We start from the raw sequence: 17,732 nt of genomic DNA, 5'->3' as shown, positions 1-17,732 counted from the left end.
TGATGACTCATGGTTCGCTAGTTTACATGCCAAGTTATCACTTGCTAGAACCTTAAATTCCTTTAAATGTCTTAACAAACATGAAGCAGCTGCTGACACACACTGGAGCCACCAAGTCCCCCCCCTTGTCAGCTGTACTTACATGATAGATTTTTTCCAGCACTTTCTTTCTGGGACTTACACGAATACAGTGTTAGTAATAAGCCATATTTGTGAAATGTTTGGGAGCCTAAATCCAAATCCATTCTGGTTTGGGCTCAAATTGATCACGTGCTGGTAATTCTTACCCAGTTACTATCTTGTCAGTACGTAAGACAGTCATCAGTACAGCAGCATGGAGTGAATGGGCTGTGTTAAAGACACTGCAGTCCTTACACTGCCGGTGGATTTAACCTGAGCCTCCTGATATTCTGCCTTTTCACACAGTTTGACACTTTCTTTTCCCACAGTGTGAAATTGAGTTTCGTGGTCTCTTTGCTAGTAGAAGGCCCACTAACAACTGGAAAAAATAAACCAGATAGGAGTCTCGTACTCCAGGTGGTGTGTTCATTTGATGCACATAGACCAGATTAGAAATTCCTGAGTCTTCTCTTTACCTGTGGCCATCTCTGAGCTTCTGCTTTGTTGCTGCTAGAGAAGATTCTTTTGCTGGTTACCAAAGAGGCTGACTTTTGATACCTACTGGAAATAATTATTTTGTCTACTTATCCATCACTGTAGTTCCATAGATGTGATTGTGGCTGAATGACCAACCTGCTTCTTCTCCGTGCCGCCCGTAGGCCAATGCAGATCCGTCCGTGATAAACTGCTTACACAACCTCTCCCGAAGAATCGCCATCGTCTTGCAACATGAGGAGCGCCGCTGCCAGTACCTGACCAGGGAGGCCAAGCTCATCTTAGCTATTCAGGATGAAGTGTCTGCCATGTCAGAAAGTGAGTGCTGAGCTTAGCTTTGTGCAGGAATATGTTTGTCCAGGAGCACTTTTTTAGAAAAGTGCTGATTGTGCCTTCTTACTTCTGTTGTGGCTGGGATCAGTATGAACAAGTTTTGGTGCTCTTTAGCATTCTGACAGCTTTTGACTGCATTTTGCCTCATCCAAGATCACTGTCCCTATGCAGAGATGTCAGCTTTAGAAGTGAAGGACCTTGTTTACTTTCCTTGCTAGCTCAGTCCAGTGCAATCACTGGAGAACGTGTACTGAACCATCATGTTGGGATCTGCCTGTCAGGCTGAGGTGGAAGAACTCATATGTACCCTGCTTCACCCAACCTAGAGCAAGTTTCCCATGCTTTGATGCTGTGTGCTGAGTCACCAGAGGACTTCTGTGGAAACTCTGCTCTTACATGGCTAGCAAACAGTTACAGAACATTTTTATACTTGGGAGCAATTTACTATAATAATATGCACTGTCTCAGGTGAACTCTATCTGCTGCATCATCTTGCTGCAAGCATTAAAAATTAAAACTAACATATAAAACCCAAAACACTTCAAATCATCACTTGTCAAATTCAGAGTTACATGTGCTTAAATGAATTGAGGTTTAGGAGGAGTTGGCAGTAATTCACTATTGTTATTTTAACATGTAACTTGAGTTATTGTGAAAACTTTGGAAGATAATTGGAGATTAAGAAGATATGGCTTCTGTCCCTAAGATACTGGTTAATACCTAGTGGGGGAAGAGGAAACTCTCTTTGCTTTGAACTCAGTTGTTTGCTTTCTTGTTTCCAAATTTTCCATAGCCACAGAAGGGCCACAGTCACCTTTTCATCACATCCTACCCAAGTGCAAACTGGCCAGAGATCTCAAAGAGACATATGACAGGTGAGTTTTCTTCGTAGCTCATAGTATGCTGCTTCTCACTGAAACCTCTTGGCCTTGTTCCTTAGGATATTATCCACCTCTTTGTGCTGTTGACTCATTGAGATTTGAGTTTTAGACCAAGTGGAGCGATGTGAAGGTTTGCTGTCATGTGAAATGTTTGCAGAATTGCTGTGCTAATCATTATCTTGGTCTCCCTTTGGATATGTTACAGCTCTTAAAGGCTGGTGATGTCTGTAACAGCTTTAAGGAGTATTATTTTCTTCCTTAGCACAGAGGCACATAATGACAAGTGAATTGTAGAATTGAGTGTCATAATATGAGTATCATATCTCTACAGAAGTGTGCTAAACCTGCAGCTAGGAGAAACCTGCATCTAAGCATTGATGGCAGGTCAGATACTGCCCTGGCTTTGTTCAGTTACACTGTGCATGTCTGGACAGTGAATTTGGATTAGGTGGTGAGACTTCCAGCAGAATGGAAAGTGTAACATGCTGTTTCTTGACCGGGTTGAAAGTTCTGGCAAGGATTTCAAAGGAGTGTGGAGCTAGTGTTGAATTTCAGCAGAAGCTGGCAGCAGCCTCCTCCAGTGTACTGCTGCTCTGACGGCTTTTCAGTGCTGACTCCTCGTGCAGAGCGGACACCTCCATTCACCATACGTGCTTGGTGAAAGACCTTGACAAAGGAGCACAGGAGGTGTTGGTGGGGAGGAAGATGATCTGCCCCTCGATTAGGATGTTTATCAGGGCTTGGGAGAGTTACTCTGGAGTTCCTTGACTGACTGTAGAGCATGTTGTATGATATTAGACAAACCCTTGAGCCTCCCTAGGTTGCAGTTCCCCTGTACAAAGGGAAAAATCACAAAGCTCTGTAAGGTGAGGCACTGAAGGCCTCAATAATGTAATGATTGCAAAGCACATTGGAAAACTTCCAATAAGCTGTTACTTGTTATGTTCAAGAGCTGTGAATTTCAGCTTGTTTGGAAGGGATGTTGTATATTGTTTGATACAACTCGTAGAAAACCTGTAATAAAGTTTAAAATAAGGCACTTTTTATGTAGCCTGTAATTCTAGTATTAAACTTCACCGGCTACTTACTTTTATCTCTTCCTCTAGGGCTATGTATTTGTGACTGGACAAACCCTGATCTTGTTTCCAAACATTTTAGTGACACAGTGACACCTTGTGGCATTTAGCTGTGACTGGAGAAACATCCAGCCCAAGCTCATGGAATGTGCCAGCACCACGACTCTGAGATAAGGAGGAATAGACTGACCATGGAGAAACACACATTGTTGCTGACCCTAGACGTGAAATAAGGCAGAGACTCCCTCATTTACACATTGCAAGTGGGGGAGAAATGGTGCAGGTTATATTTTAACACTTTTGCATGACATTGTCATAAGCAAATGTAAGAAATAAGATGTTGGTAAAAATAAAAAATCAGTCATTTAAGTGGGAAAGCTCTATTTGAAGAGTAGTTAACAGTGGTGTTGGCTGGCTGGGTAATAAGGTGATATTTTTCCATTAAAATTCATTTGAGAGAATAAAGAATATGTTTATTACACCTGCTCAGGTGAGAGGGGCTGCAACAGCTTGTTGGGCAGGTGTAGAATTAATTATTTTTTTTTTAATCAGGTAGAAGAAATGGTCTAGAAATAGGATTTTTATTCTGCAAATCCAAGATGAAGAATTCCTGAGTGGCAGCAGCTCTAGAGTGAAGTCTGTGTGGTCTTTTAAGAAATGAGGGTTAGCCACCAGTGACATGGGGTTGCAGAAAAAGCAAACAGATAAGAAGACATAAAATAGAAGTCGTGTGTGTAAGATGGGAACCAGTCTTGCTCCCCTGCTGTAAATGAATACTGCTTCCAGTTTTGGGCACCACATTTCAAGAAGGATTTGGGCCACCTAGGGAGCGTGGAGGAGTGAGAATGACCTGAGAGGAAAGATGGAAAGATTTGCTCTGTTTCTTTTAGAGGAGAGAAGACTGCGGGGAACTGTAAATCTTCAAATGCGTGCGGTGACAATGTGCTGTTTTAAATGTAGAGGGATTTCTGGCATAGCCTTCGGCGTAGGGGAGCAGCATAGTAAGGTGGAGAGAGCACTTTGAATTGCAGATGGGAGCCCAGCTCTCCACTTGAGATTTGCTCAAGCCAGCATTTCCTAGTGCCTGCTGATTTCTGCAGTTGAAGGCCTCATGAATTACCAGGGCTGCTCCAGAGGTGCTGTCTCACCCCTGGTTTCCTGTAGATGGTGCTGAGGTATTTCAGGCAAGACCCAACACATCCCTTAGCAAGTTGGTTTGTACAAAACCACAAGTGTATGAATCTTGTTAGAGTTCAAAATGTCCTTTGCGTTTGGAATAAAATGCCTCTATTTTATAAGGCAGGAATCAGTCTCCTTGTCATGGTGACTGTAACACTCCAGCTGCTGTTCATGGTGACTGTAACACTCCAGCTGCTGTTCATGGTGACTCTAACACTCCAGCTGCTGTTCATGGTGACTGTAACACTCCAGCTGCTGTTCATGGTGACTGTAACACTCTACCTGCTGTTCATGGTGACTGTAACACTCTTCCTGCTGTTCATGGTGACTGTAACACTCCAGCTGCTGTTCATGGTGACTCTAACACTCGTCCTGCTGTTCATGGTGACTGTAACACTCTAGCTGCTGTTCATGGTGACTCTAACACTCATCCTGCTGTTCATGGTGACTGTAACACTCCAGCTGCTGTTCATGGTGACTCTAACACTCCAGCTGCTGTTCATGGTGACTGTAACACTCCAGCTGCTGTGGCAACAGACTCTTAATAAACTGACTGTTTAGAGGAAATCTGCATCTAATTCCTGGGACCTTTTTGGATTCTAATGAAGAAAAATAGAATGTTTCTTTTTTATTAGTTCAGACAATAGATTTGAGTGTCTTCATTCATCTTGTCCCCAAACTCCAGCATTGGTGTGGAACAAAAAGCAGTGACTTTAAGACCAAGGAAGTCCAGTTGCCAATACCTCCAGCGCTGACAAATTTACCAGGGTGTCTCTTTGAACTCAATGTTAAATTTAGGGAATTAAGACAACTTTCACCAAGTTTTATCTGCAACTGCAGATAATGTTAGCTTGATACTAGCTAACTGCCTGCCTGTTTTTAGCAAAATTCTCTTAGCTTTATATTGGAATAAAAGTGAAAGTATTGGGAGGTTTTTGGGGAGGATTGGATTGTTTGTTTCTTCTTTTTAATGCACAAAGAACCTTTCTACATTTTTAGCCTAGTGGGATTTGAACTTACTGGTAGATCTAGTCTATCTCAGCAGCTCAGGGAGAAGTAGAATAATTATATGAGATTTAATGAATTATTAGATGTTATTTGTGTGGCTGTACTGTAAAATATAAAGCAGCTACAGTTATTTGATCAAAGGACGGGCAATGTGTCCTTTACAAGGAAATGTGAAGTCATTTCAAAGCTCTAAGTAGTCACAACCTCTAGCAAAAATAAATAAACTCCAAAGCTACAAGATCACCTCCACCAAACTTGAAAACATATTAATCATTTCTGATATAAATAGGATAGACATGGGGTGTGTATATGTAAAAATTCATAACTCTTTTATAAAATATGAGGTGGGATTGTCTTTGCTTTGCCAGTAGTTATGAAGAAGAAGGCTGCAGTTCTGTGGGTACTGGCCAACTTTTGGGTTCCCCTTTTGGGGCAGTGGCTCACTGTGACTGTTCAGGGCAGAGCAGAATAGAGCAAAAGAGCAGTGATATTCCTAAAAATGCTCCCCAGCTTCCTGCAGCTCTGTAGGTGGTTTCTGTATATTCATCAGCCTTCAGCTGATCTCACTTCCCGGAATTAGTCCCCAGTGCTGTGAGCCAGAGTAAATATTTAACAACCGCAGCATCCTCTGATAAGAAGGTCCCTGGCTTAACTAGTTTCTGTGTTTCTTTCTATTTCTTTTGAACTTTGCTCCTTCTAGTATCATGAGATGTCTCATAGGTCTTATGATGGAGAGATGTTAAACAGCTTTTTCCTATTTACTTCTCCTTGTCTCCATTTTAGACTGTGATATCCCCTGTCATTATCCTAACCCCTCACCATCTCTCCCTCAGCACCACTCACCCTGTATTATCTAACCAGAGATTTTTTTTTAAAAAAAAAGCTCATCAAAACTAATTTTAATGGGATAAAATGAAATGTCTTGGACAGTTTAGTAGCCAGTCTGAGAATGGGGAATGAAGCTATTTTTGCCCAGAATGGGGAATGAAGCTATTTTTGCCCAGTTACTCTTGAAGTCTGTGGGAAAATGGAAAAATTGGAGCAAAGTCTCTGGATACCAGTTAACTGATAGAACAGCAGATGAAATTCAGTGTAGATAGATGGAAAGTAGTGCACATAAGGCCAAACAACCCTTATATAGCACATAACTGGTCTGCAAAGAGCTTTTGGAATTACAGCAGATAGTTCAGGGAAAATGGCAACTCCGTGAAAAAGCTCAGGGTGCAGTAACACTGCAAAAAATCCCCATAAAATGTGAAGAGTAGTTAGGAAAGGAGCAAAGAACAAATTCTGTGTGTTCCTGGTGTACCTCCTGCACCTTTGAATCTCTGTGCAGTTCTCAATTTTCTATCAGGGGCTACTTAAACTGTGTCCCTGAGGCTCATGGCTTGCAATGCAGCCAGTGTGGTGTTCTCACCTTCCCACAGCCCTGCCTCTTCCTGGGCTCTTTTCTCCACTGTTCTAGTTGGGTAAGAAGAATAAAGCAGACTTGGAGCTAGGTGACTCCCTGCTGCGACTTTCCAAACTTGTTTTCTTGGTGTTCTCTTCTGTTGCAGTTTTTTGCCATTCTGCTTCTGCCCCTAAAAGAAGGTGGCTTCTGGGTCTGCTGCTCCCCAGCCAAAGAGCTTGGGGCCAGCTCATGGAGATTTGTGAGGCTCGCAGTAAAGAGCTTGCTAAATAGATGACTTCATGGGGAATCTGTAAAAAATGGAGGCAAATGTGGAGCTGAACTTCACTTTCTGTGACTCGACTATATTTCATGTTGCATGAATTTTTGTGTATATATTTGTGAGATTACTGAACTCTGTTGGCTGGCGAAGGGCAGTCGCATACACTGTTGCTGGACAATGTAGCTTATTCCTTGTGAAATTATTAGAGACTTAAATTATTTTCCATCCAAGGAGGGGCAGGTGAAGGAGAAATTATGTACATAAAGCTATAATGAAGGCCTGAAATTGTACAGTTGAATGCAAATGTAGAGGAATTAAATTAAGATCCAGATCAGAACTGAAAATCTGGTTTTCTTGTTGTCTTTAATTCTAGGCTATTGTTGTATAGTGCACTGTAGACAAAATTATGCTGTGGAGGGTGTAATTATGTAATTAAAGCTTCTGCCTTGCTGCACTTGGACCAAAGAATGGAAAGAACCAACTGTATTTTTTTTTCTCTTTCCTAAATGTTAAACTATACAGGGAGAATAACCCTGCAAGTATTTAATGCTTTCACGTTCTCTGCTTCTTTTCAGCAACCTCTTTTAACAACCCCAGCAGCTTTCAGGTAGTCTCTTGGCTCGCTTGTCTCATGTATTGTTGTGTTCTCTCTTGTGAGTATTTGCCCTGGTAGATAGTGTGGATAACTGCTGCTCCAGGGTGCCCTTTGCCTTGGTGTATTTTGAGAGAATCCAGCTTTATCTGTCAGTTGGTGTGTGTCTGGTGGGATAAGCAGCATTACTGGAGTTGCAGCATTTAACGCAAGAAGAAACGGAGGTGTTTGCTGTGCTTTGCATATTCCTTCGGGGTTTGGAGTCTCTGATCAGAGCTGAGGTGGTAGCAGCAGAGAGACAGTGGATTCATCCTTTTTAAAAAAAAGGAAAACATGTATAGTATCTGCTCCATTTGCAATTTGAAAATTTGTTAATTTTCAGAGGCCAGTGCAAGATTTGAGCACAAAACCGTGGCCTTTTGGAAAGTATTGTCTGCAGTGAGATGTTCCCTAATGAGTCTGATGATGCACGAGGCAGGAGGGGATCGTGTTTGCTCTCTCACCACTCTGTTGTGGTTTGGTGAATAGTTATACTGGCAGCCAGAGCTACCCAGTGTTTTTGTTCTAAAGCTGAATTTTCAGGTCTCTCTAAACCCTGTATACAACCAGATGAACTTGAAAAAGTGCATGTTAGTTTGTGGCCTACAGTTGAATGCTAGGTAGAAGTGTTTAAATCACCACATAAAGAGTTTCCAAGACATGTATTTGCTCCTGGCCTGTTCCTGCTGGATTTTTAAATCTGTTTTGCGTAGAGGGGAAATTTGTGGGTGTTTTCGACACAAAAGTCATATTGCAAGTCTCAACACACTTGAATTTAAAATTCAGACTGGAATTTTCTGAGTGCAAACTTTGAAATTCTATTTTAGGCAAAAAAAAAAATAAATTCTTTTGGAACTCAGTTTTTAAAATCAAAGGACATATTGACAAATTTGGCTCACCAGTGAAAACAAGATCAGCTGTTGCTTCAGATTGATTTGCAAGTGTATGTGACTTCCTATCTCAATATACATGAAAAGATGCAGTGGGCCTTGCTTCCTCCTCCCTGCTCAGTCCCACTGCCTGTAGAACAGCTGTCCTCTTCTGGGATGTTATCCTTATGGTGTCTTTACCCATTTTTAAGTAAATCTAGTTATCTACCTAGGTATTTTTTGAACGTTGTCTAGATTTACAGCCTTCTGTAAAACTACCTGAATGATGTTCATTGCTCTGATCTCCCGGCTTTCTTGGATTTTTCAGTAAAAGAAGCTTATAGTTGCTTTCAGGCTGAACATGAGGGTCAGACTTAATTGTCATTCTTGAGATGTCCATCATTTTCACTCTAGTCCTATTGTCTGAAGTCAGCTTAAAGGCTTAGCTTAGTCCCTGTGGTTTCCTAGAATGAAGAAAAACATTTAACAAGCATGTTTATGATTTCATGTGACAAGCAGGAGCAGGTTAATAGAAAACAACCAACCTAAGCAGAACCAAAGGAGTCCGTTATTGTGGAAATGTTCTGCTTGTAACACCCCTTGCCCAGTACAGACATCTCCATCTCCTTTTCTTTTTCCTTGGAGAGGAAGATGGAAATTGGAGGTGAAAACGTTGTTCCAAATTAATCTTTGCCCTTTGCAGCTCTGGTCTAGGGAATTTTCCAGTGCCTTACAGTAGATCTTCAAGAAACTCTTTTAACTTGAGATACTGCTGCAATGTTAAGAGCAGAGGGAGCAGAAGATCAGTGGGGTGAAGTCTTTCCAATCCCCCCCAGATCCTCGTAGGGGATAATGCTCTGTAAGTACAAGTTAAGGAAGCCCCTGCAGCTAGGAATGAGCTGGTCCTCAGCCAGTCTGGGAACAGCCAGGGTACATTCAGTCTTTTCTTGTCCTGATGTGTTTCCTGTGCAGGGGTGAATCGGAACTGCTGTTTTCATTTGTTATACATGGTAAATGCTGTCTGTATTTGTTTTCTTCCTATTTTAGTCTCTGCACAACAGGGGTGGTCCGTTTACACATCAACAACTGGCTGGAAGTGAGTTTCTGCCTGCCTCATAAAATCCATTATGTTGCTACAAACTTTATACCCCCTGAAGCAATTGAGAGAAGCCTGAAATCTATCAGGTAAGAGCAAGCTCTGTCCTTCAGAGGGTGGCTGATCTTTCCTCCAGTTCCAGGTGTGATGCTGCAGATGTCTGTGCTGGCATAGCTGGGGGGATGAAGTGACACTGAGCTGTAGCATGGGGACAGCATGGGCTGAGACAGGACTCCCTGAAGCTGATGCTGCTGTATACATGGCAGTGTGAAGCCACAGCCTTTGCGTTAACATTCGGTGGTTGTACTGAGGTGATGCTGCAAGGGAAGTCTGTGCTGTTTCCAGTCAGAGGAATTGTGTGTTCATTTGAATCTATTGACCCAGAAATAATTGTGCTTGTAGAAGAAAGAGAACCCAGGCCTCATGATATCTTATTTCCTGCATTCCATGTTTACAGCTTTTTACCTGCAAAAGTAACTAACTCTTGCTTGCTTCCTTTCTCCTGCTCCATTCTGTATTCCAGTAATGCAGATGAGCACATTTCAGACTAGTCTCCAGGCTTAATTGCATGCCAGCACAGTGCAGTTTGTGTTTTCTAGTCACTGGGACATCCAGTTACCATATAGCCCTCTATCTCCTTTTTATAGGGAGCATCTTACCTTATGACATAAAAATAAGGTTATGAATTATTATTAGTGGCTTATTCTGAACCCACTTACAGCAAAAGGATTATATTAGAAGTTCTTTTTTTACCAGTAGATTGACCCCAGGTATTCATGGTCTAGGAATAACAAAGCCTTCAGGAAAAGCTGCAGTTTACTGTGCAAATGTATTCTATTTTTTTCTGCAGGCCTTACCATGCCTTATTACTTTTAAATGATGAGAAGTCATTGCTTAATGAGCTCCCGTTGGACTGCTCTCCTGCCCTGGTGAGAGTAATTAAAACTACCTCTGCTGTGAAGAATTTGCAGCAACTAGCTCAAGATGCTGACTTGGCATTGCTGCAGGTACGGGGAGCTGTCAGTGGCAGCTGAAATTCTTTTAAATCACCGGGTGTTTTCTTTCTGTCTTTTCTTTCTGTCTTTTCTTTCTCATGCCAGTGACTTTCTGTGGTACGTGAGCACATCAGTTCTCTCAGTGTGAGCAGAGTGCACAGAGAAGGTGTGAGCCTTAGAGCATGGGGAAGGGTTAGAGAAATGAAGGGCAGCAATGCAACAACAGCGCTCGACAGTCCTGCAGCCACATCTGAGTTACAGATTGTGTGGGGTAGCAGGCGTGCATGGAGGTCTCTAGTCCACACCACTGCTCAGAGCCAGTCCATTAAAGCAGGCTGCTCAGGAACTTGTCCGTTCAAATTCTGAATGCCTCCAGGGATACCTCCCACAGCTTCTCTGGGCCCTGCTCCAGCATTTGACCAGCATCAGACTGAAAAACTTTCCTCATACCCAATGGGAATTTCCCATCTTCCACCTCCTGTCCCCTCCCTCCTGTGCCCCTCTGAGGAGAATGGCTCTGTCTTCTCTGTGCCTTTCCACTAGGTAGTTAAAACCAGAACAAATAGTACTCTTGACTTACACCACAGTGGTCTGTCTTGGTTCTGCCATGTTGATGTCTATGTGCAAATGGAGGCACCCAAAATGCAAGTGAAAGCTTACAGCTGCCATGGACAAATACATTGCTTCCTCTGGATCTGCCAAGATCTTTTCTACTAAAGAGCTCTGAAAGCCTGTGCAAACCTGCCCATGGATTTCCCTTAGTACCTCAGTGCACGGACTTTGCAGAGTCCCAGGAAGAAGCTCTAGCTTAGGCTTGGGCAAAAATTTTGAGCCGTTCTCTCCAAGCCAACAGCTCTTTCTGAAGGCCTTTCCAGTACTGGCAACCAGATTTCAAATCTGAATTGCTCAAGGTGATGTGATGAGCCCTTGAAAAGGGAAATTCATGCCAGTGGAGAGGATGAGACTGTGGCAATCACGTGAGACATGAGGCCACTGAAGACTACAGTGGATGACTGCGGTCATTGTGGCCCTTTGCTTGTCGGACCTGATGGTTATATTAGATGATGAGGGAGAGGGGAGAGCCACTCTGTGCTTCTAAGGGTCAGCTCATACCCAGGCATGTGATCTGTGCTCTGTGTGACAAGAGAGAAGGACATGGCTTGTCATCTCAGCTGCTCCTGATCATAGGTCTGTGCCTTCTCTTATTCAAAGGGAAAGATCCTGTTTTGTAATAGAATTTCCAGGTTGCTTACAGTGGTCTGTGGTGTTACTTGGTGTAATATAGCTATGGGATGAACTCTGGAAATTCCCTACTGCTTCTGTAGTTTTGTTCTCCACAAAAAAGCCAAGTTAAATGCATCTAATGATACAGGCTGGATTTCATGTCTCATACACGCTATTTATGTGGCTCTTCCAGAGCCATTAACAACCACTGACTTGTTTAACACATTAAAATACTTGGTGTAACTCATTACTGAAAAAGCTCAGTGCATTAAAAAGGTGGTGTTGGTTTCCTTTATGTTTGTGTCATAGTAGAGGCTGATTCTTTTTTTTAATTATTTTTCATGTGTAAGACAATGCATTTTGTGCATAAACAAAAATATTTTGGGGGGGGCATGAAAAGTAACTAAACTTCTATTGATACAGTTTGAGGAAATGCCTTTAAGGCAGGAAATATTAAGTTACTTAGAAATGTGTAGCGAACCTCTGGAAATTCATAACTTTGTCAAATGCTTTTTGATGTCCCACATGTTACATTAAACCATGAATTTATTTTGAAGGCAGGGTGAAAGGATAGAATGTTTTCATTTCAGTTCCAACAAGACTTTTCTGTCATCCTATGGAACTCTTGCTGAGACTTTGAATTTTGCTTTTGCTCCCTTAATTTCTCCCTGTTTTCTCACTGCAGGTTTTCCAGCTTGCTGCACATCTTGTTTACTGGGGAAAAGCAATTATTATTTATCCGCTGTGTGAAAACAATGTCTACATGCTTTCTCCAAACGCCAGTGTCTGTCTGTAAGTAGAAGGAAAATGAGTGACTGTAGCAACAAAGGGGTGAGAAGTGCAGATGTGCTTTTCTTCCCTCTCTTACTGGGTACAGAGTGGGCTCTTTCTTCACTTAGCAATTTGTTGAGACTGTACAAAACACAAACCAGTACATGTGCCTTAACTTGCAAAGCCAAACAGGAGTTTGTGCGTGGTAGGGAGGAACATCGTAACAGATCAGTGTGCTTCTGCAGTGAATATTGCTTGGAAGCAATATTGACCCTGTGAAGCTGCTTTTACTATTTTGAGTATGCTTGCTCACTGAGTGTCTGTATCAGAAAGGCTGGATGAATGTGAAACAATATGGAAACATGTACAAAACAAAATACTTTATGATTAAGTTAACTGAGTGTTTTCTAGGACTGTCTGTGTATCTGGCACACAGCATCACCTGAAATTAATCAAAAGTGTCAAATCAGGGTAGTGTTGCTATCGCTCTTGTGTAGTTTCATGCGATGGTGTGTTGCAGACAGAAGGCAACGTGGCCATTTTGAGAGCAGGCAGCAGCAATGCACGGAAGATTTGGAGGCAGTGGTGGGTATTTTTCCTGTCCGGAAGACTGGCAACCTTTTCTATGTAGGATTTTGAGACTTTTTAGAATCTGTGTTGGAACTCAGTTATAGGAAAATAATTTTAAATCAAAACTTCTGTGATGGAAGTATAAAAATAGAGCTGGAAGGGACCTTAAGGTCGTTCAGGAACAACTGTGCCTGTGTCATATATGGCAGTGCTGTTCTTAGACCTTTGTAGATTGAAATCCTAAGACAGATTGTTTTCCTAATATTTAACTTGACTCTCTTTTACTTCTGATCAGTCATATTGCTTGTCCTGTCAGCATAGGCAGCGAGAACAGTTACATCTGCAGCTGTATTTTGCATATTCAAAGATTTTGTGTATATCCTGCCCATCCCTGTCTTTTCCTGACTGCCCAATCCCTGTTCCTTTCATCAGAGACTGCTCAGGTCTAGATTTTTTATCATTTTTATTTTTCTCTAGATTTCCTCTGTGCTTTGAATAATGTACTGGAGCTGAATGTAACACCAAGATGAAGATGCATATGCTCCTGGCTTCCTTTTGCAGGATGCAACATGCCATAAGCTGTTTTTCTAGATCTCACAGAGTGTTTCATTTGGGCACTGGCACTTCTATAATGCTTAAATAGATAAATGTTACACTGACCAGCAATGTGAAACTGATTTCTGCCTTTACCTCTTTTCTATAGTTATTCTCCATTAGCAGATGCATTTTCTTGTCAGTTCCGAGGCCACAACCTGCCGTCGATGCTTTCCAAGTTCTCCCTCCCAGTGTCCCTCTCGGAGTTCAAGAATCCGCTCGCGCCGCCCGTTCAGGAGGTGAGATGGGGATGAGAACAAGGAGTGGTGTTGCTGCTGGAGTACCTAGTCAGGAAGCCTGTCATTGCAGGTTTAGAAGTTGCCAATTACTGTATTTCCATCCATAGGATTTGTTGTTTCATGTCCACTTGCCAAAAAGCTGTAGGGATGTTCAAGGTGAAGCTGTGTGGATGCTCTGTGCTAGCAAAGCACAATCCTAAAAAGAAAAATCAGAATGTTTATTTTCCTTGAGTGATCTAGTAGGGAAAACTGAAACTCCATTTGGTCTGCTAAAAACTATCATAGAATCATAGAATCATAGAATGGTTTGGGTTGGAAGGGACCTTAAAGCTCATCCAGTCCCAACCCCCCTGCCATCAGCAGGGACACCTTCCACTAGACCAGGTTGCTCAAAGCCTCATCCAGCCTGGCCTTCAACACTTCCAGGGAGGAGGCAGGGAGGAGGCAACTATCATAAATTAGTAGGGCTGAATGCAAGTTTGTGGATTCCTCACAATCACATTTAGTTTTTTTTATATTCCATCTGCTTTAAGTTCACAGTCTGTTTTTAAAACTGAACTGTATTCACTTAGTTTTTGCTATGAAACTGGAATTGTTTAGCGGCTGTTACAGGAAGTAGACTCAGCATGCAGTCAACAGAAGTCCATGTGTTACAGCATTAGCATTTTAATGTTCAGATTTGGGATAATAATATACAGATTTTGGATTTGTGAGCTGTTGTTTTGCTTAGGCATAGATCACGGCTTGCAGCATTTCTGGGAACTGGTGAAGTGCAAAAAAGAGCTCAATAATATGAGGTCTCCTGGCTGACACTGTTATATTCCCAGATGAAGAACCCTGGGCACCTAAACACAGCTCATTGTGGCACAGGAAGCACAGACAGATTTCTTTAGCTGATTTCTTGTGGTGTTGTTCGCTAGCCTTCATACTTGGATGACTTGCTGGCTGCATGAATTTAGCCACTGTTCAGATGGCTGGAAGATTAACATCAGTTGCACACACAGGCACAATTGTGAGAGAAGAATTTGTTGTAATGACAGGTTGGCAGAGATTATGATCAGAGATAAAGATAAGTAATGATGTAGTGTCTAATCCTGATAGTATGTACTGGTCGGCTGCCACCTTGGGAGGCAGGGAAGAGCACTTTTACTGTTTTGTCATTACTTCATTGTAGTTACAGACAAATCTGTATCCTGAAAATTGAAGCTGGATTAATAGCATTCATTTTATTCTAGCTGCAATAGCTCCAGGAGGCATTCTTATTCTCATTACTCCTTTTAAAATTAATGACTTGCCTTAATACTTCTGGTTATTCTCAGATGTCCCACTTTTGTTTAACATACACAAATGAAGTCTGCCAGTTACTGCTGCAGGTATACCTTGGAACAGCGGTGCGTGATCAGTGTTTGCCAGTGCTGTTGGAGTGCTACAATGGCTCTTCTAGAGTGTGTGCCTTCTCTCTGATGCTCACCTGTCCATGGTGGAGACCTGAAGGTCAACAGCACGGCTTGTTTTCATCCTCTGTTCAGTGTGTATGGAAGGGTGAAGAGTGATGCTGTGAAAAGCTACGGAAGTGCCTTCCACAGTATGGAAAGGGGAGGTGAGAACTGTGGTGGCAGAAGACTTGGGGCCACGTTGGCAAGACGTGTGTGAAGATGGAGACCACCATACACTGGTGGGCTGTTTTGAGTCATGGCAAGCTTCTTTTTGATAGTTAAGTGTGACAGTTGTTGAGGGAGTTTAGACTAGAGAGAGTTTTTAGATGTCTTCATATCAGTACATTTTCTTCTACTTTGATTTACCTGTGTAGAACTCTTTGTATTACTGTTTTTATTAGGAACTAGCCTTTTAAGAGAGATTAATCTGTCCTGAAGTGGTCAGACTCCAACTGTAATTAACAGAGATCTATTCGATAGACAAATTAATCTGATGAAATGTGGGTGGGTTTTTGTTCTGCTGTGCAGTGATAAAAGATGCTGCACTCTGAACTGTAAATACTGTCAAATTGTATTTGCTTTGACCTGGAAAAAAATTAACAAAGTTGAGAACTCTCAGTGTAATTTTGTGAAATACATGGGAGGAGATGTGAGGTTTTTAACTTTGAAGGTTTTCACCAGTAGTCATGTTACCTTGTGCTTTTCATCATGCTGACTGTGCTGTGTTTCTGAAGGTCATCTGTGCTACAAGGTCAGTACTGTGGGAAGGGCTGTGTTTTCTGCAGGAACTGTTACGGTTTCATGGCATCCATCCTATTTGATTCTTGTCTTAAGCGTGGGATTGGCTCCCTCCTATTGGCACGTGCTTCTGGATGGGCAGAGAATACGGAAGGCATTAATAAAGCCTACAGTACAAGATAGGAAATCTGTTAAAGAACCCTTCCTCCTGTTTTTATGTGAAGTGGCACTGCTTGATTTGAAAGAGGAAAAAGTTGTTTCTGTTTGCTGTGGGTGGAATTGCTCTGTTCCTTTGGGTAGATGAAAAAAAAAAGTGACACTGGCATTTTTATACTTGGGGTGCTGTGGTGTTTTTTGGCTGGTAGGAGGTAAAAACAACCTGCGATACCCTGAGCAAGGACGAGGACAAGACTGCCTTGAAAGATGGAGCACGTGTCTACATTCTGCTTTTGGTGTCTGTCTAGTAGGTGTAAAAACAACCTGCGATACCCTGAGCAAGGATGAGGACAAGACTGCCTTGAAAGATGGAGCACATGTCTACATTCTGCTTTTGGTGTCTGTCCAGTAGGTAGGAGATGTCCAGTGAGCAGTGTCTGCCCGGACTGCCAGCGCTCTCAGCTGTGCCCCGTGCTAGAGACAGGAATTCTCTTGAGCCTGTTGTCTTGGTCTCTTTTCTTGCCTGCAATGACGAGCGGTATTTTGCAGTTGAACTCTGTGGTTGTTGTATATCTCTCAGTGGCCTTGTGCTTATAATTTGACAAGGTTTTGGTATTTGTGTAGTGATCCCTATGCTAGTGATCTCTCCCTTCCTCCGCCTTTAACCTGCCTTGCTTGGATTGCAACGTTGCAGCAGCATGAGGATGAGCCTGTGCCTGCAGCTCAGTTGATCTAATGATATCTGGGTGCTGCTGAGAGGAGGCCCTGTTTGTCCTTTCTACTCAGGTGTGTGCACACGTGCCTCCTCCTTTCCCTCTTCTCCATGTGCCAGAGCTCTGGCTCCTGTCCAGCTTGCCTCTGTTTCAGCCGCACTAGTTTTCTGCCAGGTTAGCAGGTGGAATTTGCTCAGGGGGAGATCCAGCAAGCTCCAGGGCTGGTGCAGAACCAAGGAGGCACTTCTGCAGCTGGGGATGTGAGTGAGCAAAGCAGAAGCTATTTTCCCCTTTTCACGGTGGTAAGTTGTCTGTTAGCTCTGCCATGCTGTGTACTGTCATCTGGACTTGCAGCAGTCCAGTGCAGCCTGGGACTGTCCTGAACAGCAACCAGTTTAGCTCATGCTGCTGGTGCTGGAGCTCACCACGGTCAGGAGATCCTGTGAACTGATACAGTAGGGAAACTCGTCTCTCCTTTTAGTGTTTTTACTGGAAAATAAGCAGTTTGCATCTCCTCCACCCTGACCCCAAAGAAGCTGTCCTTCCTTCTGCTGCCTGTGCCTCTTGGTTCCTGTCCCTGTGCTCTCCTCTTGCATGTGTGGCACAGCCTTGATGTGACTGTGGAGCCCACCAAAGAGGAGCTCTAGTGATGTTCAGTGTGGTGCACACCCCATCATATCCTCCTGTGAAAGCACAGGGACACTTGGTGACCTAAATCCTTTAGGTCAGCACATGTTCATTGGCAGAGCACCTGTACTAGGCACTGCGGTGTGGCAATGCTTTAACCTGCTTTTCAGTGCAAGGCTTTTTTTGTACAATATCCAGGTTTCTTTACTCAGCTACTCTGCACTAAGTTTCTTTGCAAACCGAGAGAAATGGATAATGCTTGTGGCTTCTCCTCATTCATGCAACTCTGAAGAGAAGGACTTGGGAGTGGT

At 42.8% G+C, this 17,732-nt stretch overlaps 1 protein-coding gene across 1 annotated transcript; it reads left to right on the top strand.

The window, feature by feature from the left end:
* Positions 1–779: 779 nt before the first annotated feature.
* On the top strand, positions 780–13,751 carry LOC104521104 (GATOR complex protein NPRL3-like; the record flags this gene model as incomplete). The annotated part of the gene is made up of 6 exons (XM_010163000.1): positions 780–933; positions 1,742–1,823; positions 9,310–9,447; positions 10,209–10,365; positions 12,263–12,369; positions 13,622–13,751. Coding segments are annotated over 6 exons (768 nt in total), but the record flags the coding sequence as incomplete, so codon positions are not given.
* Between the last annotated feature and the right edge of the window lie 3,981 nt (positions 13,752–17,732).

Source organism: Antrostomus carolinensis, unplaced genomic scaffold, assembly GCF_000700745.2.
Source record: "Antrostomus carolinensis isolate BGI_N321 unplaced genomic scaffold, ASM70074v2 scaffold6962, whole genome shotgun sequence".
Lineage (NCBI taxonomy): Eukaryota > Metazoa > Chordata > Aves > Caprimulgiformes > Caprimulgidae > Antrostomus > Antrostomus carolinensis.
This window is presented reverse-complemented; position numbering and strand designations above follow the sequence as displayed.